At 47.9% G+C, this 27884-nt stretch overlaps 1 protein-coding gene and 1 long non-coding RNA gene across 2 annotated transcripts; both read right to left on the bottom strand.

The window, feature by feature from the left end:
- On the bottom strand, window positions 1–19295 carry LOC135819083 (uncharacterized). The gene is made up of 3 exons (XR_010553862.1): window positions 19172–19295; window positions 4914–5035; window positions 1–83 (listed from the first exon to the last, which is right to left on the bottom strand). It is a non-coding gene; the product is annotated as an uncharacterized LOC135819083 (long non-coding RNA).
- On the bottom strand, window positions 6407–9897 carry LOC135818970 (uncharacterized). The gene is made up of 2 exons (XM_065332135.1): window positions 8011–9897; window positions 6407–7178 (listed from the first exon to the last, which is right to left on the bottom strand). Exons 1-2 carry the CDS (start codon window positions 8481–8483, stop codon window positions 6812–6814), a joined length of 840 nt encoding a protein of 279 aa, XP_065188207.1. The 5' UTR covers window positions 8484–9897; the 3' UTR covers window positions 6407–6811.
- Window positions 19296–27884: the final 8589 nt, after the last annotated feature.

The raw sequence follows: 27884 nt of genomic DNA, 5'->3' as shown, positions 1-27884 counted from the left end.
TTACTTACAAATGTTTAGCATGGTTAAATATTTTGTCAAACACACCAGGAGTAATATTGGTCAGGACAATGTCCTCAACATATCTGAGAGTGGCAACACAAAATATAGATTCAGTGCATCAGCATGCAGTAATACGCGACTTAATCTTTGTTGCAGGGGAAACTAAATACCGTACTAGCGTGATTTGCACCCCTGGGGGACTATTATTCAAAGTCCATCACAGATGGAGCAGTATTCCTGAGAGGGCACTATTCAAGAGAGGGCACTATTCAAGAGAGGACACTATTCAAGAGAGGACACTATTCAAGAAACAGCGCTATTCAAGAGAGGGCACTATGTCATGTCCTGACACCTAGCTTCAACACATCTCCGTAGCGCTAACCGACAGCCTTCCAACTTGGAAGGTTCAAGGTTATGGAAAGACCAAAGAGGGGAAGGCAAGCGCAACGAAAACGAGCAAAAGGTACAGTCCCAACGGAACAAAGAATGTCGATTGTTACTGGAAGATGACGAGACCAGTACGATATTTGACAAAGCGGTCTAACTGCAATTCGAAGCAGCAAAGCAGCACACCACCCAACTTGGGTGGGTCATAAATATCAAAGATAAGTAAAGAAGGGGGAAGCTTTGCGAGAACGAATTGCACAAGCCGAAAGCCAAACTCCTACAGTACTCATGCATGACATTGTGATGGACTAGTTGACTACAAAACAAGTTGTTTCACACATCGAATGTCTCAGTGCTCTGTCAGTTTTGTGCCTAGTTGTTGCACTTTCTGCATTATAGTATCTAGTTACAGTGGTGGAGAGTTACTCTTAACTCGTATCCATATGTCCTTTTCCTTTCTACTTTTATTATTGGCTCAATACCCGAGTTTCAAATTGCACACCTGATGAGCCGTCACGAACCATAAGGCGAAACGTACGTCGTGTGAAACAACTTGTTTTGTAGTCAACTAGTCCATCACAATGTCTGGCATGAGTACTGTAGGAGTTTGGCTTTCGTCTTGTACAAATCCTTCTCGCAAAGCTTCCCCCTTCTTTACTTATCTTTGATATTTATGGCCCACCCAAGTTGGGTGGTGTGCTGCTTTGCTGCTTCGAATTGTAGTTAGACCGCTTTATCAAATCGCCTACTGGTCTTGGCATCGTCCCGTAACAATCGACATTCTTTGTTCCGTTGGGACTGTAGCTTGTGCAGGTTTTCGTTGCGCTTGCCTTCCCCTCTTTGGTCTTTCCATGACCTTGAACCTTCCAAGTTGGAAGGCTGTCGATTAGTGCTACGGAGATGTGTTGAAGCTAGGTGTCAGGACGTCGAATGTCTCAGTACTCTGTCAGTTTTGTGCCTAGTTATTGCACTTTCTGACTGTATATAGTATCTAGTTACAGTGGTGGAGAGGCATTCTTAACTAGTTTCCATATGTCCTTTTCCTTTCTACTTATAATAATTTGATAACCGCAATCAGTAATACAAGCTGGATCGACATTTGTGTACACTGTATTCATGTATTGTAAAACTATAATAATTATTATTATTATTTATACAAAAGAGAAAGACCAAGGAACTACGAGTTACGCTATACTGTCCACTAACACCTTGGCTCTCCATCTGAGTCCATTATTATTTTATACTCGGATACTGAGCCAGTAATAAATGCAGTTGCTGCATAACTTGTTCTCATGTGTTTCTTCTCTTCTTTACAATTATTATTATTATGTGTCTTTCCCTTAAACCTGTGAGAATAATAATTCCGTAAAGTCCGCTGCAAATGCCCACCCCAGCGGATCCATACTATTTTCGTCTTTTTCAGGTCAATACAGTTGTAGAAAACTGGCATGAATGTCGAATGCGTACGAGAACGACTGTAATGCCTACAAACTGCCTATGCCTTACCAGGAGGCTCTGGACAAGCGATTGTCATTATCTTGCTGCAAAGAAAACCTTCTGTCGAGATTTCCTTTCATTCGATAAATGAGTCGTCTTTGTGGTAGTTCGCTCTCCATGTGGTAATGCCGTAGAATCCATCTGGTTTTCATGAAATTTCTGCAGTGCCACCATGTCGCGCTTTCAGAACGGAACAGTGATTGTTCTGACGAAGAGTCATTCAACGACTTGACCGGTCGCAGTATTGCAATTGCAAGTAGACCAGGGTATGTCACAGAAGCTACACCTACAAAGTCGCTGCTAACTTGTTGAAAACTCTGAAGTGCTCGAGAAAAACACTTGCCTTTGAGCACTGTGTGATTTGGAAATGATGAAACACCGACAGAAGTGTATTTGGTTCCTGCAACACTCTGTTCTTCGCTACCTTGTTATTAGGAAGAAACTCTCGTTTGGATTTGCGAAATAGAACAACCATCTTCATAAAATCACCACTGAGCTAGCTCGTGGATAGTGCCCTAAGAGATTTTGAAACCAGGAAAGTGGACATACTTTACCGTAGCAAAGCGCTCTTCGCGCTACGGTGTGAGATGCACTTTCGGACAGTTGGGGTGACAGTGCACGGGGTCAGTATGTACAGAACAGCAGATCTGCAAAAATGGGGTGGGCGCTTGCAGCGGACTTTACGGTGCCGTATTTTTCCGGTTGTAAGTCGACCTTTTACGACCTAAAATAGAAGGAGAAAGGGTGGGGGTCGACTTACAACCGGGATTCGACTTATAACCGGGAACTATCAGAATCTTACACAAAAATGACCTGCACTGCATACACGAGTGCACTATGTGTACACATGTTTTCCAGTTTATTGGTCTTTTCAAGGATTGGGATGTTATAACCTCCAATAAGGAATGTTTACATGATTTGTTGATGAGTTAATAGCAGGGAGTGGTTAGTAGTGCTTCTTTTGGGTGAAAACTATAAAACGCAGAATTGAGACCTCCGGATACGGGGGTCGACCTATAACCGGGGTCGACTTACAACCGGTAAAATACGGTAATAATAATAATAATTTCTAAAAGAGGTAGGAGGCGGATAATACCTTACAAAACGAAGGTTGGGTCGCAAGTATCCACGCAAACACACATCGAGTCAAATAAAGCACTTGTCAAAAGTATTCGAACGTTTTCGACCCCTTCTCATCAAGGATTGTACAGGGAATGGCTCAAGTTGGACATAAAACTTATATAGCGTAAAGATTATGAGACCACAACACTCGTGACAAGGTGGAAAATTACGAATTTCAGAAGGACACAAAACTTGAAGGAAAATAATAATAGTGACAACAACATGGTGAGCAAATTTTAAGTTAAATTGTTAACACCTCGACGAGTAGTAACACCAAACAATTGCATTTACAACACATTCTCTTTCTGTACGCAAAGTTCAGGATCTAACTTACAGACTCAGATGGAGAGCCAAGGTTTAATTTATACAAAAGAGAAAGACGAAGGAGCTACAAGTTACGCTATACTGTCCACTAACACCACCAGTTACTAAACAATCAGCTCATGCGATAACATTGCACGACTCTGACCGACGGTACTGACGTTCTACAACTAACAAGATGTGCTAGAGCTGTCAGCCAGTTAGTTGTAGAACGTCAGTACCGGCGGTCAGTGTCGTGCAATGTTATCGCATGTGCTGTTTGTTTAGTAACTGATGGTGTTAGTGGACAGTATAGCGTAACTTGTAGCTCAGGGGCGTAGGAGGGTTTTTGGAAGTGGTACGACCGAAGGTCGATGCGGCCGAAGGCCGTGTTGGAGGGGGGTCCGGGGGACGTCCCCCGGTAAAATTTTGTAAAAAAGACACAAAATCCTGCGTTCTGGGAACTTCTGGCACACTTCAATTCAGGCGCAGTGTGCAGTCGAGTCGAGTACAGTACTCAGTACGACTGCAGATGCATAACAGATCTACGAGTACGAGTCTAGAAAATGGTCAAAGTCTAATGCGCATACAATACATATGTATGCATCGATGGATCCTGATTTTTTATTACGGTTTTGCACGTTCCAGACGGACCACACTTTTCGAAAAGTGGTACGGCCATGGTCATACCAGTCGTAGCGGGTGCTACGCCCCTGTAGCTCCTTCGTCTTTCTCTTTTGTATAAATCTAACTTACAGATAAACAAAGCTTCTAACACAGCCAAATGCAACGCACATCTACCAAGTGACAATATTGAGAAAACATTACCACTGTACAACTCACGACAATTGGCACGGGCTGACAGATGTTGCTTGATTGACGAAGTGCGATTCTTAGCTCCGTACCAATTGTCTCTCTCTCACTCTCTCTCTCTCTCACTCTCTCTCTCTCTCTCTCTCTCTCTCTCTCTCTCTACTTTCATGCTCCTTATTTCAAACACGCACACTCTTCATATCGGCCATTCTCCTCACTAGTATTAAAATGTCCTCTAAACACATTGCACGGTGCCGTTGTGCACCTAAAAGCAAGTTGCAGTGGAGCACCTAAAAACGTTTATCGATTTCGTGTAAACAGCAATACGTTTCAGGCATTTTGGGGATGGCGAAGATTTCAAAACATTAGCTTCTAATGAAAATCCCTTTTCACTCTTCCTGCTCCTCAGCGCCATTGTCCTGCTCTTTAAAGCTCTGAACCAAAGAAATAGTAACGACACGCAGCGAATGCAGTGCTTTTGTTCGCAATGCGCCTGATTGACGGGAATGAAAAGATATGTTCGCTTTGTTTTGTTTTCAGCTTGACAGCCTTGCTTTGCGACTACTGACGGCATTTCAGAAAATGATTAATGCTTTCCAACGGCTCCGAAATGCCATGTCAGTGTTTCAGCCTCTTCGCGTTGGCAAAGGCGTGAGCCTAGACTTCGCTTGCGCTGCACCCAATGTTAGACATGACACCAGAAGAGAAAGAGGGAGAAAAGACAGGGTGGACAGAGAAGAAACGCAGCCTGGGGTCAGACATGTAAGCCATCCTTGCCAAAGAAAAAAACTTACGCAGGGTACGAATCAGGGCAACTAATAACATTGTTGCCTTGGCAACGGCAATTTCCACACCGCGTCACATTCTGGTTAGTTTCTGGCTCAGCCAAAGCCATCTTGCCCATACAGATCAGCACCTGCAAAACATATTGAAGAGGGAAGAGAACTGGGTTGGGAAAGTTCCATTTCCACTTTCAGTCGTCGGCGTCCGCATTATTGCTTCAAATCTCTATGCTCAAAATGGCTGGCAGCCATTAAGAGATAAAAGAGTGACATTTACGTAATATGGAGTGTTGAAAATAACAAGATATGCACGAGCTGAAAGTCTCAGCTGTTGAGGATGTTGGCGGATGTTCATGTCGATGACGATACTGGCAAGACCATTGGACAATACTGTCAAACCACGATTCAAGGATGCAAAGCAACATTCCACACAACGTGTGTGGCTCAAAAGATGGTTGCGCTCACCTTCCCCTCCTTACGTTATTTCTATAACTTAGAACCTTCCTAGTAGGAAGGCTGTTGGAGTTCGCATCCAAGATGTGCTAGAGCTATTAGCCAGTTAGTTGTAGAACGTCAGTATCGTCGGTCAGTGTCGTGCAATGTTATCGCATTAGCTGATTGTTTAGTAACTGGTGGTGTTAGTGGACATTGTAGTGTAACGTTTAGGGGTCGCACTTGCTATCGGGATCGGCTCTCGACATCGCGGCCATCTTGCTTTTGAGTGCGTGCCCAGCGCGTGCGTTTTTGGGCACGTGCGTGACACCGAGGCGATGTACCTAGCATATATATGGCATATCCGTGCATGAAAGCAACCAAAAATCAACCAAAAATCACAGGCTCAGACGCTTTTCGATTCTGCTGCTGAAGGCAACTGACTACTCCCGTCTTCTTGTCGCCTAATGTCGGATCTCCTCCTTCCTCTCCTGCCGTCCTTCCCTCGACTTCCCTTTAGTTGTAAGTTGTAGTGACTACTTACTGCTAAGTGGAAGTCGTGTTGTTTTTCTCGTTCGGCTTTACAATGCCTCCGAAAAGAGATCGCGGCCCCAGCATGGAGTATCCAAAATCTTACAAGCGAAGGCATAGAGGACGATTTGGACAAGCGCAAGCGAAGAGACTTCGGTCTAGTTCCAGCGACATGGGCGATAATCCGGCAACGATTGCAGTGCCTGATATTCCAGATATCGAGGATGAACCACCAGTAAGATAGGAATTATTTTATTTGTGTCGCTCTCTAGCTCTGATGTGTACGATCATGTGTACGATTATTATTGTCCGGAATCTTCATTCTAATGGGTTGCACAGTCACAGAAAACATTTGGCGAGTATGTAACACATATTCATTGTGTGGTTGAATAATACAGTTATGCACTTGAAGTAGAGAACAACCTCACGCCTGCCGATCTTGATTGAGATCCCAGAATACTCTCCCTTGACTTGTGACAAACAGCAGCAGCTGAGTTGACATATGCGTCAACGATGGAACCACAATAAAATTTTATGTTGACACGTATGCCTGGAAACAAGCTCTATACCAATCATTGTTTCTGTAGAATGGTTTCTACATGTAGCCTTGGCGTACTATCCAGCAAAACTGACCAAACAATACTGTGACTTGAACACTAACCTAAATAATTTAATTGGACAGGCACTGGGAATGATCATTCAGAAGCAGATGAAAAAATACAATACATCCAGCATTAACGATGACATCGATTTAAACAAAACAGGAAAGGAATTGTGTGTACTCTCAAATATTAATTCAATAACATCCTATGGTGAATTCCAGAGTCCGTTTCAAAGTAACAACAGTTCTGATACTTTTCAAGCAAATCTTATAAGATTTTATATCCCCTTTTTGACATCTCTCCGCAGAGAACACCTGAAGAGTTTCTACCACCAGTGCAGGACAGTCAAGAAGTCTCCAGTCCTGCTTGCTCAGTCTCATGTCCTGCCAGCCCAGTCTCGCGTCCTGCTTGCTCAGTCTCCAGTCCTGCAAGCTCAGTCTCATGTTCTGTCAGCCCAGTCTCGCGTCCTGCTTGCTCAGTCTCCAGTCCTACCAGCTCAGTTGCCAGAAGTGTAGTAGCAACTGTGGGCGAGTCAACAAAATACATGCCCGTAGATGGCCCAATAGAGGACGCCAGATCGTCGGCAGCCACAGAGACAACGGTCGCCAGCAGCAAAGAGACCATTTCCTTAGAGAAACGGCTCGCAGCTATGGAGAAGAAGTGCGAGATGCAAGAAATGAAGATCGAGCAGCAACGCCTGGAAATAAAATGTCTGCGCATTTCACAAACAATACAAAAAAAGAAAACAAAAAAACAGACAGTCAGCAACAGAATCCACTGCAATGCCCCAAGTATCATTCCTGCTACGTCTTCCGGCACCAAAGCACACTGCCCTCGCTTCATGGCCCAAGTTAGATTCTTGAAAATTGCGTGTCTACTGTCCAATGAAAAAGCAGCACTAGCCCTTCACCTGAGCCACCACTTACTCACAGGCCAAGGCCCTTGCAAACACCTACACACCACTGTTGCGCCGTCAACGATTCGAAAGTGGAATTTGCTGCTAGCAGAAGTGGACAAGGCCATCCTCAAGGAAAGCCTGTCCACCACTGAACATGACATAGCCATCTTCGCAGACGACTCAAATAAACGAGGTGAGGACCGTCATATGGTGGGGGCCCACACCTGGTCTGTTAAACATGCATGCCCTGTTGGCTACTTGCTGGCAGACACCATTGTGGCTAGTGGGAGGGGAGAGGATCAAGCGCGCGCCGACTACAATGTCCTAAGCAACGTATATGGGGTTAAAACAGTCGTCGGCGTCGTAGGAGACAACGCTTCGACACAGTCCGGAGCCAAGAAAGGGCACGCTGTGGAGCTGGGCAACTTATTCAAAGCTCGCACAGTGTTCATAGGCTGCTACCCGCACATCATAAACATTGCATTAAGAAACGGAATGGCGGAGGCTTTTGGCCAGCGAGGTCAGATGACAAGCTTCAATTTGTTCCAGCTTCAATACAAAATCGGATATGTGCATCACCAGAAACCTTCATATTACAAGGCATTGTACGTGTCCGAAAATATACTCAATAAATCACCACCCTTACCTCAAGAATTCGTGGAGACACGCTGGACGTACATCCACGAGAACTTGCAATGGTGCACGAAATACGGGGATGCGTGCTTGAAGCTGGGAAAACGCATTCTGGAGTTCCTGCCGAAGAGCGACGTTCATTATGGCATATGGGAGGAAATCATACGGATGTCGGCGAGCCCAGTCCTGAAAGCCGAACGCACTACATTGCTGGAAGTGCTTGACAGGCTGATTATTCCAGCGTTGCGGGCAAGCCAGCTGCCAGACACTGAGCTCGGCTTCTCTAGCGGCTACCTTGCGAGGAAGTGGCCAGCTCAAGTTCTCCATGATCTGCACATGGCAAAGCTCATGAACATTGACCCTGACTTTGCCATGCCACTGACTGTCGCTAGTCTGGCAGATCTGTTGCCTGACCGAAGTCAACACTACCGGGAACACGTCCTGAAGCCTTTGACCTTGGCCATCATTGGCAGCTTGGAAAAGCATGGAGCCCGGTGGTTCAAGTTTCCGCTACTGTTTGCCATGGGCGCCGACTCCAGCTATCGACATTTTTTCTGGAGAGCCTGGCTCAGGGTGAGGGGTCTGCCAGTGGACAGTAATACTGATGGACTGCCATGGTTGCCAGACGGCATTGACCGGAACACGTTGTACAGAGAGTTACTTTCAGCAGCAACATCGTTAAAGTGTCCATTCACTCTTGCTGCTGTGTGCCACCAGAACGGATTGCTCGACAGGCAAAAGCATCTCCTCCAAGACTCTTCATGCCATTGGTTTCGAGAGTTTGAGGTGCTTGCGCTGGTGTCTGCCGATGTGTCGGGCATGACGGACTGGATGGCGAAATGGCCTATGCCAGATGGCATGGCAGCGGAGATCAGAGATCTAGCGAAGAAGGCATCACCCAGCACCATCGACGCCGAGAAAGAGCCGTGTACGTGGACGTGGTTTTGTAAGCACATATTTGCGTTACCCGTGAACAACGTAATGGCAGAGCGTCAGTTCAACCTGGCTAGCATCCACTTGACGGCGTCTGACTCTGAGCAGAGCAAGCAAGCTACGCACCTGTTCGTAGAGAACATTCTTTACAGCAAGCAGTCACGGTCAACATCAGCAGGAAAGCGGAAGAAGATCACAGGTAAGCCACTTTCGCCACTGAATCAGAATAGTTCCAAATGTTTATGTGACATGATGAGCATTGCACTTATTCTGCAATATTTGATTGCCAAATCTCCACACGTACGTGTCCACGATTGCCTTCAAAAATAATAGGCACAATCAAATGATCTTTTCTTCGTTTCCACACCTGGGTTTTGTAGATGCCACGGCACATGAGATCGCCGCTGCCATGGGTGAATACGCCTCAACAGTCACTGCCGAACGTCTCAGCGCAGCACGAAAGCAGCTCCAAGCACTCCAAGCCGGTACGTCGCAGGCGAGATCATTTACTGCTGCGGAAACCTACCAGGGAATCCTGCAGCGCCATCGCAGGAGACAAGACTACCAGCAGCGCATCGACGTGCTGGAGAAGGAAGGGCGCACACATGCCGTGCAGAACAACCCTGGAACGCGTGCGGCAGTGCAGAGTATTGCTGCAGCGAGATCTTTCCCTGCCATATCCACGCCGTCGAGTGAATGCCCTGCTAGCACTAGCACTACCACTAGTAACACTGTGACTGACAGTGACACCCTGCCGCCCAGCTCAAACTGAGCGACACTTGCACTTCTTCAGTGCCGTAAGTGTGTTAGTCTGATCTTCAAAATGTTCCTTGGCAGCCATTTCTGGTCCGATTCTGATGGTTGAGGGCTCAAAATTTTCATTGCGATCTCCTCTTGAGATCTATCGAATCAAATTTGTGATAAAGAGCAGCGATTTATTATCAAGATACGGTGAAGTACGGTGAAACAGGTGGAAATGGACCGTATTACCGTATTTCCGTTCTACTTGACCGATTTCAAAATTTCTTTCGATAGATGTCCGCGTACTTGGCCGTCAAAGCAGCCCTGCGATTTTCGACGCCGTAGCTAGATAAACCGCTGCCAAGGAACCCTTTACAAATCGCCCAAATATTGCAATATTTTGAATTTTCCGTAACTCTGATTGGCTGCACGACTCTGCCGCGCACGTGCTGCGTGCGTGATGAATTCAAAATGGCTGCGATGTCTAAGTACACAAGTGCGACCCCTGACGTTTAGCTCTTTGGTCCTTTTTCTTTCTTATAAATAATTATTAATCCTTGGCTCTCCATCCGAGTCCAATAAGTCCTTACTATAATCTTACACATCAGCCTAATCAAACCCTATCTAATCCTGCTATATACCTACACTATTAATTTTCAGTCCACGGCTTTTCTCTAAAAAGCGTCTCCTGATGAGCTATACGCAGCGAAACTGGTCAGGACATTGACTTTACAGTCACACAATCATTATAGTAGTACGACATATTCACCATCATGCAGCCCTACAACGATCGGTCTTGCGCCTCTTTTAAAACACGAACCCTAATTTATCGCCGTGGTTGGCAATCACCCGCTCTCTTTAACATTGGCCGGTGTTTCCACCGAGTCGTGAGTTGTTGTAATAAATATAAATCTAATATGATTCCCACTATTAATAAAGTATACAATAACAAATCTAGCCATGCAACCAAACTTTGAGTTACGACAAATCCAAACTGGACTTCTTTTTTCGTTTGAAACGCTCTGCACGTTGTGCATTGAGTACTGGGCCGGCAATTGCCAAAATTACTCCTGTGCAACACCAAAGCTATCCAAGTCAGAAGGTTATTGGTTTTCGTTCAGTAGACATGTTAAAGCTATATGGCAGGTCGTTGAGTCTCTCAGTACCCCTGTCAGTCATGTGCCCTGTCGTCCCATGACTCCAATGCATACTATTGTTGTTGCAGTAGACGGACTTTCCCCTACACAAATCACTATGCATCGCACTATGTATTGCACTATGCATTGCTGGCACCATCAGATCCCTTGCTTTCATTTAGAGATCGCTAGCTAGCGCTCGGAGCTGTAACTGGCAATCTCGTACCGTATATAGATCCGTGTGTCAGTCGCCCAGTTCCGTTGTTGCAGACGGTCTTTGCTTCCGTTGTTTCTGTCGTCTTACCTTCACTTGAGTCTTTCAATATTTTATAAGTTCTGTGCTACCTACGTTTGTCTTTTCGTGCAATATTGTTCCCTGAGAATACTACTTGTGTTTTGAGTCGGAGAGACTGAACCAGTTTTGCCTTGTCACTCGGTCGCGTACTAGATTTGGTGGCAGCGGTGTTAGCTCTGCGTTCGTCAGTCGCAGTATTTCCGGACCACGCCTCGTTATTTCGCCGTGCAGTGAACGTTGCCGTTGCCGTTCTCGTCTCAACTCAAGCTGAGTAACTTTGTTCCGTGGCAATTTACGATTTTATTATTTACATTTTTGTAGTGCTAGTATTTTCTAGGCTTGCTTTGTTGGATCTATTCGTAGTCTTGTCTCCTAAGCTAGCTCTTCGTTGCCAGTTTTTCTTGCACTGCTCGCCGTACTTAAACTGTTGCTATAGTGTAGGCTTAGTCCTCAAACGCGTCCCGTGTTGCTTGCGAATTCCTCCTTGTTTGTTTATTATCCTTATATACAAGACACCGAAAATGGCACCGAATCCTCAAGCTGCTGCTGCTGCCGCTCCTGCCGCTGCCGCTGCTGCTCCTGCTGCACCAGCTCTGGCTCCGGGTCCTCGACAGGCACCACTTGCTCGGCCGGTAGTTGTACCGCCGATGTTTGGGGGTGCCAGCTAAGACGATTGGCACTGCTTCATCGCCAGGTTCGACGCAGCGTGCGTGGTAAATGGGTACCGGGATGCAGAAAGGCTGCAGTTTTTGCCTTGTTGTTTCAAGGAGAGTGCTTTTACAACTTATCAGACCATTCTGGCGGCGCACCCGCAGTATACGTATGTAGAAATGTGCACCGAATTAGGGCTACGGTTCGAACCGCCACAGCAAAGTCGCCTCCTTGAGGCCGAGTTTCGAGCTCGCATGAAACGATCAACTGAGTCCCAGGCCGTGTTCGCCGCAGCTTTTCAGCACCTTGCGGCACACGCCTTTCCAGGACAACAGGGTCCGCTGTTGGATCGCCTGACGCTCAACCAGTTCATTGACGGCCAGGTCAATAGTGATCTGCGCCTGCACATCAGGACATCCAGCCCTGCAGCCCTCGATGCCGCCATTCGACGGGCGTACGAAGTTGCAGCGATCTTAGAGGTCGAGAATCGCCGCAGCCTTCCAGTTCCTACACCAGCCTGTGCTGCCCTGACCACCTCTATACCTCAGGCACACTCCGTAGGTCCACTCGCGGATCCGAATCCTGCGTCCAGTGCCACCGTGGCCCAGATAGCTCCGAGTCCGACTTCGAGCTCCACCGACCCGCTCGTACTATCGTTGTTGAGCAAAATTTCGGACCAGCTAGCTGATCTACAGCCAGGTCCTCTCCGCAACCTCCGCTCCGTTGCCACGGGCGTATAGTGCCGACACTCGAGCTCCACGTGGCCGTGATCACAGCGTCTTTCCTCGAAGCGCGCCCATGTCGGACCCAACTCGATTTCCTGGCAGCTCGAATCGTAGCCCGCCTCCGTACAACGGCACAGGCTGCGGATTTTACGATGGCGAGCGTGATCGCGGGTGCTTCACTTGTGGCGATCCGTCCCACTTCCGTCGTGATTGTCGGGAAACCGCTATTGACTGGTGCTGCTCGGCAAGCTCCAGTCTTCGATACTATTGTTTCTAGCTCGACTGTGCCGACTTGTACTGGTTGTGAATGTAGTCCCTGCTATTGTACTGTTGATGTGCGTTGTCCTACGTCTGCACCTGTGACTGTGTGTCCTGTTACTCATGTTCAGGCGTCTTCTGCAGTTTCTCCGTCTGTTTATGTTGAGGTTAGTCTCCAAGATACCAAATGCCATGCTCTTGTTGACACTGGTTCTAGTGTTTCACTTGTGTCTACTGCATTGTGGCATAGTCTGTGCACGACTTCCTCTGTCCCTGTGTCTGCTGCTCCTGTTGTGTCTGGTGTGACGGGCCGTCTCCTCTCCACCACGGGTACCGTGTCCCTCTCTGTTTGTACACCCTCGTTCGCAGCTGTTCAGAATTTTATCATTGCTGCTGATATCACGTCTGATGTAATCCTTAGTGCTGACTTCCTCCAGCAGCACAATGTCTTGCCTGATTTCTCCTGGGCTCAGTTGGTCCTGGATGATGTTAAATTGCCGCTTGTACCCCTTCCACGTGTGCGTTCGCTGTCTGCTGCAGTTGCTGCAGCGCCCACACCAGCCCATGTTACGAATGACGTGCCCGACCTGAGTGCTCCGACTGTTCCTACTGCCGTCGCTGCCTCCGTATCTGCTGCCGTCCCTGCCTCCGTTCCTGCTGCCGCCGCTGCCTCCGTACCTGCTGCTGCTGCCAATGCTGTTGAATCTCCGGTGTCTCGTGTTGTTTCCTCGTTCCGTGTGTGCATCACACAGTCTGTTTCAGTTCCGCCCTGTCATGAAGTCATCTTCCGGTTGCCCCGTCGGTATGTGCTGCTGGCTCTCCTGCTGCTGATACTTCGTATCTAATCGAGCCACTTGATTCGTTCTCAGAGAAACACCCGGCATTGGATGTCGGAACGTCTGTCACGTCCCCGGATAACTTGGTTACCAATGTGGTTAACCGTGGTACCACCCAGATTACCCTGCATGCGAATACTCATATTGCTGTATGTGAATCTGTCCCTGAGTGTGCTGACACTTGTGCTGCTGTTGTTGATTCGCCGTCCATGCCGCCGCCTGTGCCAGAAGAGAAGATTGATGCGTATATGGAAAAGAATTGTTGTCACCTGTCAGCAACAGACCGTTCTACCTTGCGTGACCTTCTCCTGCAGTACCACGATGTATTTGCTCTTCATCCCGACGACCATGGGTACTGTGTTCTTGTGCCACATAATATCGACACAGGTGATCATTCGCCTGTCAAACAACAACCTCACCGTGTTCCATTCCGTCATTGTGAGCAGCTCCAGAATATTATCAATGACCTTCTGCAGAAAGGTGTCATTACTTCCTCTACGAGCCCGTGGGCTTCCCCTGTTGTCCTCGTGCCCCAGAAAGATGGCTCTCTGCGTCTCTGTGTTGACTATCGCCGGCTCTACAAGATCACCACAGCTGACGTTTATCCTCTTCCTCGGGTCGACGATACCCTAGACGCGTTCTCTGGCTCTAAGGTATTCTCGACACTTGACCTTCCTAGTGGCTACTGGCAAATCGCAATCCACCCTCAAGACCAAGCTAAAACAGCCTTCGTGGCGCCCCTTGGGTTGTACGAGTTCACGGTTCTTCCTATGGGTTGCTGCAATGGGCCTGCCACATTTCAGCGTTTGATGCAAACGATCCTAAATAATCTCCTTACCAGTCATGATCCCGTCTGCTGTGTTTTTTTTATGACATTGGGTCAGCCACTGTTAGCCTTGGCTTGGATGGCCTCCGGTCCGCTTTCATGTGCCTTCGTCTGTACAATCTCAAGCTTCGGCTTGAGAAATGCGCTTTCCTGCAGCCCCGCACTAAGTTCCTTGGTGTGGACATCAGTGCCGATGGCCTTCACACCTCAGCTTCGAAGGTTCACGATATTGTTCACTGGCGTAAGCCGACATCCGTTCGTGAAGTGTGGTTTTCTCGGCCTTGCTGGGTATTACCGGAAATTTGTTCCGCACTTCGCGCAAGCTGCCGCCCCACTGGCCGCACTCACTAAGAAAAATGCGACGTTTTCCTGGGGTCCTGCTTGTCAGGCTGCTTTCTGTGTACTAAATAAAACGCCTCTCATCTGCGCCTGTGCTTGCTCAGCCTGACTACACGTCTGCCGCCGCTCCCTTCATCCTTGATGTTGATGCCAGTGATTTTGGTATGGGCGGTGTGCTCTCTCAGGTACAAGATGGCCATGAGTGTGTGATTTCCTACGGTAGTGCTATTCTCAACACCGCCCAACGTAACTACTCCACTGCAGAGAAGGAACTCCTTGCATTTGTACACTTTGCTGATGTGTTCCGCTACAACCTCGTTGGTCGAGCATTTGTTGTGCGCACTGATCATGCTGCTCTCAAATGGCTCCATTCACTCAAGGAACCACGCGGTCGTCATGCCCGTTGGTTAGAACAACTTGCTGAACTAGAGTTCACTGTTATTCATCGCCCTGGCCGTCAACATTGAAATGCCGATGCTCTGTCTCGCCGTCCTCCTGAGTCTGTTGCCGCCACTACCCGTCAGTCACTGCCTGACCAGTCGTTGTAGTGGATGCACATCCCACTGTTTGTCATTGTATCCTTTTATGTAACATGTATGCATTCATCCGGCCGCGCTGTGCGACATGCCAGTTGTACCGTACGCACTTTAGCTGTACTTGCCTGCCTGGCTTTTCCTTTGATCTCTCTGTCGTTCTCTGTATTCACACACACTTGTGATTTGTAGTAACGAAGCTAGTTACAAGATGTCTTTGGTGCGTTTGTAGAACCACTACAGTCGTCACCAGCCGCACCAGCAGCTCCTGCTCCTGCTCCTGCTTGTGATCCTGTGCCCACTGTACCGAAACCTGCACCTGTGTCCTGGCTGCCGCGCTTTACTGCTGCTGCTGCTGCGCAAAAAGAGGATCCTGATTTGTCCATTGTGTTAGGCTGGCATGATTCTAGTGATGATGTGTTTAATTCTCCCCCTGCACCCATTAACTGCCTCTAGCCGTGCTGTTCGCCGCTATGCTTCTGAAATTCAATTGCTTTCCTACGTGATGGTGTTTTGTATCGCATAGACCCATCGGCTGATTCTGTTTTGCAATTAGCTGTTCCGTTCTCTTTCCAAGCTGATATCTTATCTGCAGTGCACGCCGATGTTAGTGGTAGTCATCTCTGTGTTACAAAGACCATTGACAAGGCCAAATGCCGTTTCTTCTGGCCAGGTATGTCAGCTGATTTGAGCACATTTGTAGCTAATTGCCAAGAGTGCATGTCCCGCTTCGACTGGCCGAGCACCATTGCAATCCATGCGGGGGGCTGGCTTCCCTAACGAGATCGTAGCTATGGATCTCGTTGGACCACTGCCTACCAGTCGCCATGGCAACCATTACCTACTGGTATGTAGTGACTACTTCTCACATTGGCCTGAAGTGTACCCTCTACCCACTATGACTGCTGCTGCCGTTGCGGATGTGTTCTTTCGAAACTGGATCTGTCGGTTTGGTGCCCCAAAACAACTCCACACCGATCAGGGCACACAATTTGAGTCTGAACTCTTCAGTGAACTGTGTCGCCTCATGAATATCCGAAAGACTCGGACCACTGCGTATCATCTCCAGGGCGATGGGCTCGTGGAACGCCTCAACCGCACCATAGTTTCAACGTTGCGAGTGTATGTAGCGGATCTGCCCACCTTCTGGGATCAGTATGTTTCAACCGTCCTGCTTGCATACCGTACAGCCAACCATTCTTCTACTCAAATTCACCCCAGCTCAGTTTATGTTTGGTCGCCAACTCCGTCTGCCTATCGACCTTGTCTATGGGTCACCCCCGACAGAGTTTGTGTCGCCCGCCGAATATGTAACACAACTGTCCAAGTCCCTCCACCATAGTTTCGATACTGCCCGTCGTAATGATAATGCTGCGCACCACAACCAGAAGGACCACTACGACCTTCGTCAACGTGGCACTGCGTTCCAAGTCGGTGATAGTGCGTGGCTCCTTGAACCTGGAATTCGTCGCAAACTCCAGCCACTGTGGACCGGACCATACCGGATTGTCTACGTGTCGCCGCCAACGTCATACGACATTCAATTGATCAACGAGCCCTCCAGCACCAGTAAGCGTGTACATTTCAACCGCCTCAAGTTACACGCCCGCTCAAATGCCAAGTCGTCAGTGTCTCAGTCCGGCCCAGATGTCCCGCTGTCTGAAGCGCCACTGGCTCCTACTTCTCCATGTTCGCCGCCTGTTCCGCTATTCTCCTGGCCTGATGCTGATGATGCCCCACCCCAACCTGTTTCTCCTCCGCCGCCGGTTTTGCTGCAGCCAGTACTACCAGCACCTGGTCCGCGTGCCCCTCTGCACTGTAACGCCGGTCTTCCTGTTCGTTACAGGAACAACTATGTGTTCCCACAATGAGTTTAAAAACTCCCACTTGCCTTGCCTTTCTGCTCCACTCTGTTTACATTGTGTGCTTGTGTATGATTTTCTTTTTTCTTGCTGCTGTATTTTGCTGCTTGAGCCTAGTTTAGGTCTCCGTTAGTTCTGTATTATGTTCTTGTTCGTTTTCCGAGGACGGAAAATTATTTGAGGGGGAGCAGTGTAGTAGACGGACTTTCCCCTACACAAATCACTATGTATTGCTATGTATTGCACTATGCATTGCTGGCACCATCAGATCCCTTGCTTTCATTTAGAGATCGCTAGCTAGCGCTCGGAGCTGTAACTGGCAATCTCGTACCGTATATAGATCCGTGTGTCAGTTGCCCAGTTCAGTTGTTGCAGAGTCTTTGCTTCCGTTGTTTCTGTCGTCTTACCTTCACTTGAGTCTTTTAATATACTATAAGTTCTGTGCTACCTACGTTTGTCTTATTGTTCCCTGACAATACTACTTGTGTTTTGAGTCGGAGAGACAGAACCAGTTTTGCCTTGTCACTCGGTCGGTTGCGTACTACAGTTGTGCTTCACAGTACCGTCAGAATTCGTAGAATTTTCTCCTTCCTCTAAACTCTTATCGGCATACATGTACATTCTTAGATCTCCCATCTCTTTTAAACTGTCACCAGCAAATCCAATACATAGGATTTGGTCTCTGGCTAAAGGATGTCGCTAAACAACCTATGCAAATTGATGAAATGGGTTTCATAGGGTATTTGGAATTGTTTTCCATGCATCTCCGTAGGAATAATTCAAATGTCAAGCCGATCGGCCAAATTTCGGTGTGAAACTTCCACTGTAGTACAGGTAAAAGCACTAGATATGCAAACCTGTGGCAGTGCTCCCCAATCAGTCACAGACATAATATTCATGGTATCTGTGTTTTTATTCAGCATACTAAGCATTCAATATTACTTTCCCTGCCAGTTCTATCATCATATGCAGCAGTTACAACACTGTACTCGCAGTAAATAATGCAGAACACTCAAATACTATATAATGGGATCCGACAAAGAATTGACATGTCCTCTCTAAAACTGCCCTGTAAGTCAAGTAATAATACCGGCAGTAGGCCTTGAAGGATTATGCTAATATTTTCGTGAAATTATGCTTTTCGCATTGCTGAAAAAATCGCAGAATTATGCTATTTTTATGCTAAAAGTTATCATATTATGCCGCATTATGCTCACATATTATGCTGCTGATGATGGTTCTGTGCAAAATACCAGGGGAATTGTTTTGTTGAGGGCGTTGTACTGTAGTAGCAAAAGTTCAATGGGGTCACCGCAACGTCCGGACGCGTCCGACCTAGCTACAACCGTCACTGACTGTAGTGGACTGGACATGTTATCAAGGGAGTCGTAAACCTACAACTTCCTGGTGCATCTACTTGTACTTGTACTTGTAGAACATGTACAACTGTATGGAATTTGATGCGAACAGGCGGATTATTCCAATTTATGCGATTCATATGCAATTTGCCTCGAATTATGCGATTATTCGATTTTGGTAGAAATTATGCGAAAAATTATGCTAGCATAATCCGTCAAGGCCTAACCGGCACTCACGTTGAAAACTTCTCAACAGAACCTACTGATACTGCCCTAACACCTTACAATACCATTTAGGCACACAACTTATCCCGGGCGGAAACATGGCCATGATTATTGGAAATTGTTCCAGAAATCCTATATATAGGATTTGACAGTTTAAGAGATATGAGACATCTCAACTACGACACCACTGATCTTACTGTTACTATTCCGAAGTGATACTTGATAAGCAGACACATGCAAGCAGTCACAAAATTCATTCACCACAAAATGGCTTCTGGCCGCAATTTGGATTGGAATTGTACAAAGTTTGCAGCGAAGAAACGCCACTTGCATTTGAGACATTAACGAGATTTTTTCAATATTGCCGATATCGGTATAAATATACTTAGTTTTTTTTGGTTTATAAAACAAACAACACTGGGCAAACATTGTCGACTGCAATCTATCATCACCTACCAGTATCGCTAGAGTCCTCATCTTGGCACGTTGACAAGAACAGCTTTATCAGTCTCTTTCCACCTTCACCAGAGAAAAAGGAGAAGCTTCCAGCGCAACAGATCTCTGTATAATTATAAAGATGTCTGTTTCCTGTATGTCAACCCTATACTTCTACATCCCTTCACGAAGTGGAAGTGTATCGGGATGCCTACATTTTTTGTACATGTATGTGCGCGTGTGGCGACAAAAACTTAAAAAAGAGGCTTCTCGTACGCAGATGTAAGTAGTTAAGTAGAAACGGGCTTCCCGTACCATAATTAAGGGGTTCGTTTCCGGCATGCGTATGCGAAGTGAAATAAAACAGGCTCCGCTGGTTTTGTGTGGATTTGTGTACAACCCCGAGATCCCGTTGCAGGCGGGCTGGCCCGCCTGTCTACCTGGTCTACCAGCCCGGGCTGGAGCTGCACATGTAATCACCCCCTTAGAACGGACATTCCGAGTTTCACGCGCACACGTCCTTCCATGTACCTCGCAATGCATGGTTGCGCGGAAATGTGAGATTTGGGGTGCGCCAAAGGATCCGTTCTCGGTAGAGTTGGAACCTTTTCTCTTCTTGGAACTGTGTATTGGAAAGGCTTTCTGTCTAAAGCCTTTCCATACTGGTGCTCGATGTTTTCAGTTAAAGGGGAAGTTAAGGCAAAAATTAAAATTTCACCAGTTGTAGTCTTCGGGGTGCTGAGTCGAATGGTCTTGGTCCGAGAAAGCTGAGACGCTCCCTTCCTACTATAATCCCAATCGAAATCGCGCACTTCCACCGAAACTGGGTGACTGCGCCCTAAGAGATGGGGATTTGTATGCAAAATGTCACTAAAAGCGCCATTTCGTTCTTATAAAAGCACGGATGACCGCGATTGGCCCATATGTTGTAGTCTTTTGGACGCTGAGTCGACTGGTTTTGGTCCGAAAAGGCTGCGATGTAGCGTTCGCCCCTAATTCCCAATCGAACATGGTTGAACAAGCGGTCACGTGCTCCTGCGTACACCAGTCACCTGGTCACCGTGCCTGCAGGGTACAACTTACAGCCTGTTTTGACCTTTTTTGGGTGCAGTCCTGTCACTCGAGTTGAACCTTGGTGTGAAAGTTGACGCCTGCTGGCGTGGTGACCAGGTGATTTTGGCACCCAGGAGCACGTGACCACTTGTTCAACCATGTTCGATTGGGAATAAAGGAGGAACGCTGCATCGCAGCCTTTTCGGACCAAAACCAGTCGACTCAGCGTCCAAAAGACTACAACATATGGGCCAATCGCGGTCATCCGTGCTTTTATAAGAACGAAATGGCGCTTTTAGTGACATTTTGCATACAAATCCCCATCTCGTAGGGCGCAGTCACCCAGTTTCGGTGGAAGTGCGCGAGTTCGATTGGGATTCAAGTAGGAAGGGAGCGTCTCAGCTTTCTCGGACCAAGACCATTCGACTCAGCACTCCGAAGACTACAACTGGTGAAATTTTAATTGTTGCCTTAAAGGGGAAGTTAAGGCAAAAATTAAAATTTCACCAGTTGTAGTCTTCGGAGTGCTGTTTGACCTTTTTTGGGTGCAGTCCTGTCACTCGAGTTGAACCTTGGTGTGAAAGTAACTTTAGTTGTCGCCTGCTGGCGAGGTGACCAGGTGATTTGGGCAACCAGGAGCACGTGACCGCTTGTTCAACCATGTTCGATTGGGAATAAAGGAGGAACGCTGCATCGCAGCCTTTTCGGACCAAAACCAGTCGACTCAGCGTCCAAAAGACTACAACATATGGGCCAATCGCGGTCATCCGTACTTTTATAAGAACGAAATGGCGCTTTTAGTGACATTTTGCATACAAATCCCCATCCAGTAGGGCGCAGTCACCCAGTTTCGGTGGAAGTGCGCGAGTTCGATTGGGATTCAAGTAGGAAGGGAGCGTCTCAGCTTTCTCGGACCAAGACCATTCGACTCAGCACCCCGAAGACTACAACTGGTGAAATTTTAATTTTTGCCTTAACTTCCCCTTTAACTTCCCCTTTAAACGTTTGGGGACACCAAAATTAGTGTACCGCTAAATACACGTGGTCGAGACGTTGTTGACACTTTGTTGACACGTGACCCAATTACCGGCCCACCAAGTGCCTTTGGCGACCGCTAACAGCAACTGTGGACCATAGCCGCAATGCATTTTTCGATACGAGGGTGTTCTATCCCCACTCAGCGAGCTATCGGTCCCAGCCCATTGCATCTATTTATCGCAAGTTGGAAGGTGCCAAGAAGCGGGAGTATGGCGAAAGAGTTTAAAACCAAGTTGAACATGGCTCGTTCACACCACTGGTCTTCTCCTCTTGCGGCGGAATGGGTCCAGAGGCAGCCATCGTCGTCAAGCGGATTGCTGATGCTCTGGCTTCTAAGCGCAAGGAGAGCTACAGCAAAGTCGTTTGCTGGATGCGCTGCTGCTTGGCTTTCTCTCTTGCTAGGTCTGCGATCCGGTGCGTTCGAGGATCACGCTCCGTTCGCCGCCGTCACATCAACCTTGTGCCTGTCGACCTCGTCCAGGCTGAGGCTCGCCTTGCTACGCATTAGACTGTCTTCACAGCCATTTTAGCTTCCTCCTTATTGTAGTGTTATCTTGTATGTGTGTGTGTACCCATTGTGCATGCTTGTTTCTCTTATTTGTACTCTTCTCTTTATAGATGTCTCATGCACCGTAGTGTACCCTCTAGTACTCTACTAGATCCAGATATGGAGTACCCGCGACTGTCTTGCTGTATGATGTGTCTTTCACGACTATTTTGTGTTCTTGCACTGAAAATGAAAAGGGTTCTTTGCCTCACAACGAGACCGTGTTGACTTGGTATTTTGGTGTGCTCTCGACACGTACTAAGGACGTCGGGAGAACATTACATGGTGGCAGCGCTGGGATTTCCTCTTTGACAGGATGGCGACAGGCGACTGTTTTCACAGCCATTGTAGCTTCCTCCGTATAAGACTGTTTTCACAGCCATTTCAGCTCATTTTCTCTCGGTACTAAGCTGTTGATCTTGCACTTGTGTTTATTTTGCCCGTACAAGAGGCTTGGAACCTTAAAAAAAATAAAATAAAATAAAACTGTGGAACAGTGCAGTTAGTCCGTGAGCCAAAACTCAAAATCACAAGTGCCGTTGCACTCTCGGATGGACAAATCGCCGCTTACAGTGTTGGTCAAGGACATCACAAAGGATACGTTTTCGCTTGTTGGACGTTCCAGAACCGATCCAGAGACGTAGACCTTCGCGAGGGCTTCTTTTCTCGACCAAATTCCACCGTGAGAACAAATATTTTTACGCGAGTGGTGAGGTGTGCGTCGTATGAGCAAGCGCAAAACACGAGTTCTGTAGCGACCTCGCTGCATGACGTCAGCTCCCTCACCAGATATGCGCATGCGCATGACACATTTCTTCCTCTTTGCTCTAAAATAAACAACAACAACTAGACAAAGTTGCCCTCTCCTCGGAGTTGTAATTTATTAGGCCCCAGGGTGGTATGTCCCGGGATTCATCTGTCTCCCCCGTGAACAGATACGACCTCTGCCATCCTGGGTGCCTAAATTGGTGACCCCTGACGCTGCGCTCGCGGAGTATTTGTATACAGTAGTTTTTGACTTTCCGGATTTGGGAATTTGTGGTGCCTCTCGCCGCCCACCCGCCCTCGGCACACCTGGAGCTGCTGCGGACTACGCCCTCCTGCCGCTGCCATCCGTCGTCATGCTGTTTCCGCCCGTCAGCCTGCCAGCCATCACTGGTTTTCGCCGCAGTGACTGAGTCCGTTCCTGCGTGCACCGCATTCTGGCTGCCTGTCAATCACCGGCTGTTGACAATAAACTTGAGCCTCAACATCCGCACTCACCGCCTGGACCTGGAGCAGCTGTGGAGCAACCACCCTCCAACCACCGTCCAGTGTGCGCTGGCCACAAGCTGGAGCTTGGCCCCCTCCCACCCGCAAAGCCTCCCCAGTCGTGGAGCCAGCACTGCTGCTACTACTACAAAATTGTATTGCTGTCATGTTCCGTACCTGGATTGGCTGCCGACTACCCAGTCGCTGCCTCGCCACATTGATACACGGCTACATGTATATGGGCTGTTCATCAGCTAGTTTTCCCGCAACTGATTACTGCGCGTCTTTGCCTCTGCCTTCACAGTTTGCATACAATTTTTTTTCTCTCTCTTTCTGCCTCTGACATGCTCTCCACCTCTTTCATGTTAACCCGCCTCTGTCACGCATCTCTTTTCGCTTCCTGCATTTTTCCCTCTGTTTCGGCCTTTGTTAGCCTCGTTAACAAACATTGGGTACGCCACATGCAGTGCTCTTGCTATTTCCTAGTTTTTTCTCTGTCGTTCTCTGCGCTCCGCTTGTTCTCTGGTGGGGGAGTACTGTAGCGACCTCGCTGCATGACGTCAGCTCCCTCACCAGATATGCGCATGCGCATGACACATTTCTTCCTCTTTGCTCTAAAATAAACAACAACAACTAGACAAAGTTGCCCTCTCCTCGGAGTTGTAATTTATTAGGCCCCAGGGTGGTATGTCCCGGGATTCATCTGTCTCCCCCGTGAACAGATACGACCTCTGCCATCCTGGGTGCCTAAAGTTCGCGTGGAGTGAGGAAAAATAATTTATTTTTTAGAAGATGACGACGTTGGCGACAATATCGACTTGGGATATTGTGATCACTTTATTGAAGTTTATTCCTTTCGTGTACATTGATGTTGTTTTGACAACAATGGAAGAAGAGGAAGACGTTTCTAGTGGCAGCGAGGTGCTGGATGAGGCAGCTGACGGCAACGAAGTGGCAAATGACAGCCCAGCGGAGTAATATTGCTGGAATTTTGTGTCTGTGTCACAGCGCCCAATTTAGTATAAACGAGAAGCCTGCAGTGAGTAATATCGAGACTACAAGTTGGTGTCGCATCGTCAGCGCTGCTCGAGAGAAGGACGACCATATCTGGGCTTTTCTCTGCCAGCACAAGAGCTCAGGGAGGAGTAAATGGTATGGCTGGTATCATGGAAAGTGCTACACCAATTGCACGCATGTGATAGCAATTGCAAACCTGGAGAAGACCAGTGCCTCTGATTTTGCTTTGTCTATACTTGCTGACAGTGATGTGCATGTAGTAGTGAACCCAGAGCCACATCCTAAGGCCAGTAAGGGGCCACATACCAGGAGCTTAGTGGTTGATACGAACAACGAATGCCATACCGGTAATTATGAAAGCAGAGCACGGTGTAAATACAACACGGAGAACTGGTCCACCCAGAGTTTCCGGAAGGGAATGTTTTGTTGCAGGCAGCACTGGAGAGGGCAAGACGACAAGTAGCGAGGGCGAAACCAGCGCTGCTGGAGGTCCAAGCCAGAGCACCTGGCTGCTTTGCGGGCAACATACTACTGTATACCATTAGCTGTGTATGTGTGTGTGCGCACGTGTTTGTGTGCACATTTCTGGGCGTGCGTGTGTTTGTGTGTGTGTGCGCGCGCGTGCATGTGTGCGAGCGTGCATGTGTGCACGTGTTTGTGTGTGTGGGCGCGTGCATGCGCGTGCATGTGTGTGTGTGCGCGCGCGTGCATGTGTGTGTGCGAGTGTGCATGTGTGTGCGAGCGTGCATGTGTGTGCGAGCGTGCATGTGCGTGCTAGGCGTTTTCCTTTGTTGGTGACACCACCCCAGGCTACTACTGGTGTTGGGGCACGGTGTTGCCACAGCCACTGCGGCCAGTGCGATCCGTGTTTCAGGTCGTTGGTGGGTTTTAGATTCCGCAATTGTCGACAAGGTGTGCGCCGTGTGTGTGTGTGTGTGTGTGAAACCCGACAGCATTGGTGTGATGTTGTCCGAAGAGACATCCATCACTTACACCTTGAAGGACATTGGTTCGACATTGCACAGCAGCAAGGAGAGTGGCGCACAGCATTCAGAATTGCTTCACCGCCACAGCCGGCCTCCCGTGATCGGTTTCAGTGTAGTATTTGTAACATTTCCTTTTCGAAGAGCGGCCTGCCATGCCACAAGTGTACTCAAGAGCGTCGCAAACCTGTAGCAGACCAGTCTGGCAGCAGCCAATGAACCGTATGTCTTCGCTGGTTTCGCAGTCATGGCAGACTGACATAGTCGGATTCGGCAGCTGGTTTATGTGTGTGTGTGCGCACGCGCGCGCGCGTGCCTGGAAGACTGCATAGTCGCATTCGGCAGCTGGTTCATGTGTGTGTGTGCGCGCACACACGCGTGCGCATAAGCGTGTTCGTGCGCGCGTGCCTGGGAGACTGCATAGTCGGATTCGACAGCTAGTTCATGTGTGTGTGTGTGCGCACGCACGCGCGCGCGTGTTTGTGTGGATTCGGCAGCTGGTTCATGTGTGTGTGTGTGTGTGCGAGCGTGCATGCCTGGGAGACTGTATAGTTGGATTCGGCAGCTGGTTCATGTGTGTGCGCGTGCCTGGGAGACTGCATACTCGGATTCTTCAGCTGCTTCATGTGTGTGTGTGTGTGTGTGTGTGTGTGTGTGTGTGTGTGTGCGTGCGCGCATGCATGTATGTATGTGACATCATCTTATATCGGTAGTATCTGTGGATTACTATGTTCTGCGGTGGACTGCGACAGCACACATTATGTGCCAAGATGTGCACCTGGTGATTTGCAACTGTGTTATGTTGAGTTGAAAATGAGCAATGACAGATAGCTTTTGGTGCTGTATGAGTGTGTGAGGAAATCAATAGCCAATTCCAACCTCTTGCATTGGCCGTCAGGTTGGATAGGATCAGCGCGTGCATTTACAACAGTGGTGACGTACTTCCTATTGTACTACTGTAATGTCACATTAGCTTCAGTGTTCATATCATTATAATACTGGAGTATTCTACGTATTCACTACTATTCAGTAATCGAGTGGTTATTACTTTTGAAATATACTTCACTCACCAATTCATTGCTCGCTATTATCTACAAGTTCCAGTCCAGTATGATGAAGTCAAGAGGCGATTTATCCAGCCAAGTAGAGGAACTTGGGATACGAAATCCAAGAGAAATCATGAGGGTTTTCTCAGTTCGGCCATTCACGAATGTAATTGTTATTCTTCAACGCAAACTGAGTAATATTTGACCTTGAACAGGATGAAAAGAAGCTCATGCTCGGGGCAGTCGTCATTTGCTCCAGAAGGTTACTCACTACAGTCTACTACGCCTATTGGCCTAGGAAGTGGTGAACAAATATGTCGAGAGATATTTAGGACATTCTTGGAAGTCAGTTCTGAACGATTGCATTGTAACTACAAACAGTATTGACTTTGCTGCATGCAGTTTGCATCCCGATTCATAATTCTCAGCGGCAAAAAAATTCGAATCTAGTTTTGTGCACTGGTTTCCGCGTTATGTGCACTCGTGGTACCTGCTCATGGCTTCAAAAAATGAGAATCCGTGAACAAGCGCAAAAAAATCAAGCGAAGAAGGCGAAAATGGCCGCTGCTGTCAGTGAGCAAAGTTGGATGTTTGGCGTCTTCTGTGACCTCCCTGGATCAGTTGCGAACTGTCCAACAAGAGGGAATCGCTTCAGGATACCATCGTGAAGCGGTGTGCTGAAGGACGATTTGTCCATCTCTGGGTGCAACGGTCGATGCTAAAACAGCCGATTCTGAGATTTGGCTCACGGACTAAGTGCCCTTTTTTGGAGCAACGTAGACCTACGAGTAGTGCCCGTGTAGTATGACCCCGCGACCCCAATCTACGTGGCGATCCGCCATTAATGCATTCGCTACTTCATACTGACTGGCGTCCGGCATCGTCCCAAATTTGGCCGCAATCTGCTCTCGGGACCCTGTAGGGCTCCCTGACCTGCTCCATCTCCGCCATCGATCATCGTCAATTTTAGAGAGGTTCTGCACAACGAAAATTCGAACGAAGTTTCGCGACAGGCCTTGCGAAAATGTGTACGAAGTTTCGCACGAACTTTGTGTTCTGCACATTTTCGTAGTTTGCACGCGCCAAGTGCACGTACGACATGACCCAATTAGTCCGTGAGCCAAATCTCAGAATCGGCCGTTTTAGCATCGACCGTTGCACCCAGAGATGGACAAATCGTCCTTCAGCACACCGCTTCACGATGGTATCCTGAAGCGATTTCCACTTGTTGGACAGTTCGAAACTGATCCAGGGAGGTCACCAGTCCTGGTGATGTCCTAGATAGGACATCTGTCGAGAACTGCCGTTCACGAATATTTGAAATACATATAAATTTAGTGTTCACGTCTTACTTGAACTTCCTGTAGTTTCAGTCTGCAACTCCGTCGTCTTTCTCCTTTTCTAACTCAGTCTTTCCATTATCTGACAGTGGTGCTCTCACCTCTAGCTAGGTGCAAGCACCCTCCGCCAGACGCGAACTACATTCTTGTTTCTCTAAAGACTCTCAAATATATTTCTTCTTCGCGTTCACTTTCGTTCTGCAGTTTATTTATTTATTTTCCTTTCTTTCTACCTAGTACCTCGTGGTACACGCGCTACATGTGCCACCATCTTTGTTTCCATGGCACCACAGTGCACCTGACCACGCGATCGCTACGCAGCTCAGGCCCGAATGGGTCCGGGTGCGCTGCTTCGCGATCTATTTGGCCTCGCTTGCTTCCGAGCACCGCCGTTTTCGGAGCGTACTCATTGTGCGTCTCAGTTCTTTTCTCCGTTGTTTGTATCTCCTTGTTATTGGT

The sequence above is a fragment of the Sycon ciliatum genome, chromosome 6 (genome assembly GCF_964019385.1).
Source record: "Sycon ciliatum chromosome 6, ocSycCili1.1, whole genome shotgun sequence".
NCBI lineage: Eukaryota > Metazoa > Porifera > Calcarea > Leucosolenida > Sycettidae > Sycon > Sycon ciliatum.
Note: the sequence above shows the minus strand (reverse complement) of the source record. Positions and strands in the feature narration are given on the sequence as shown.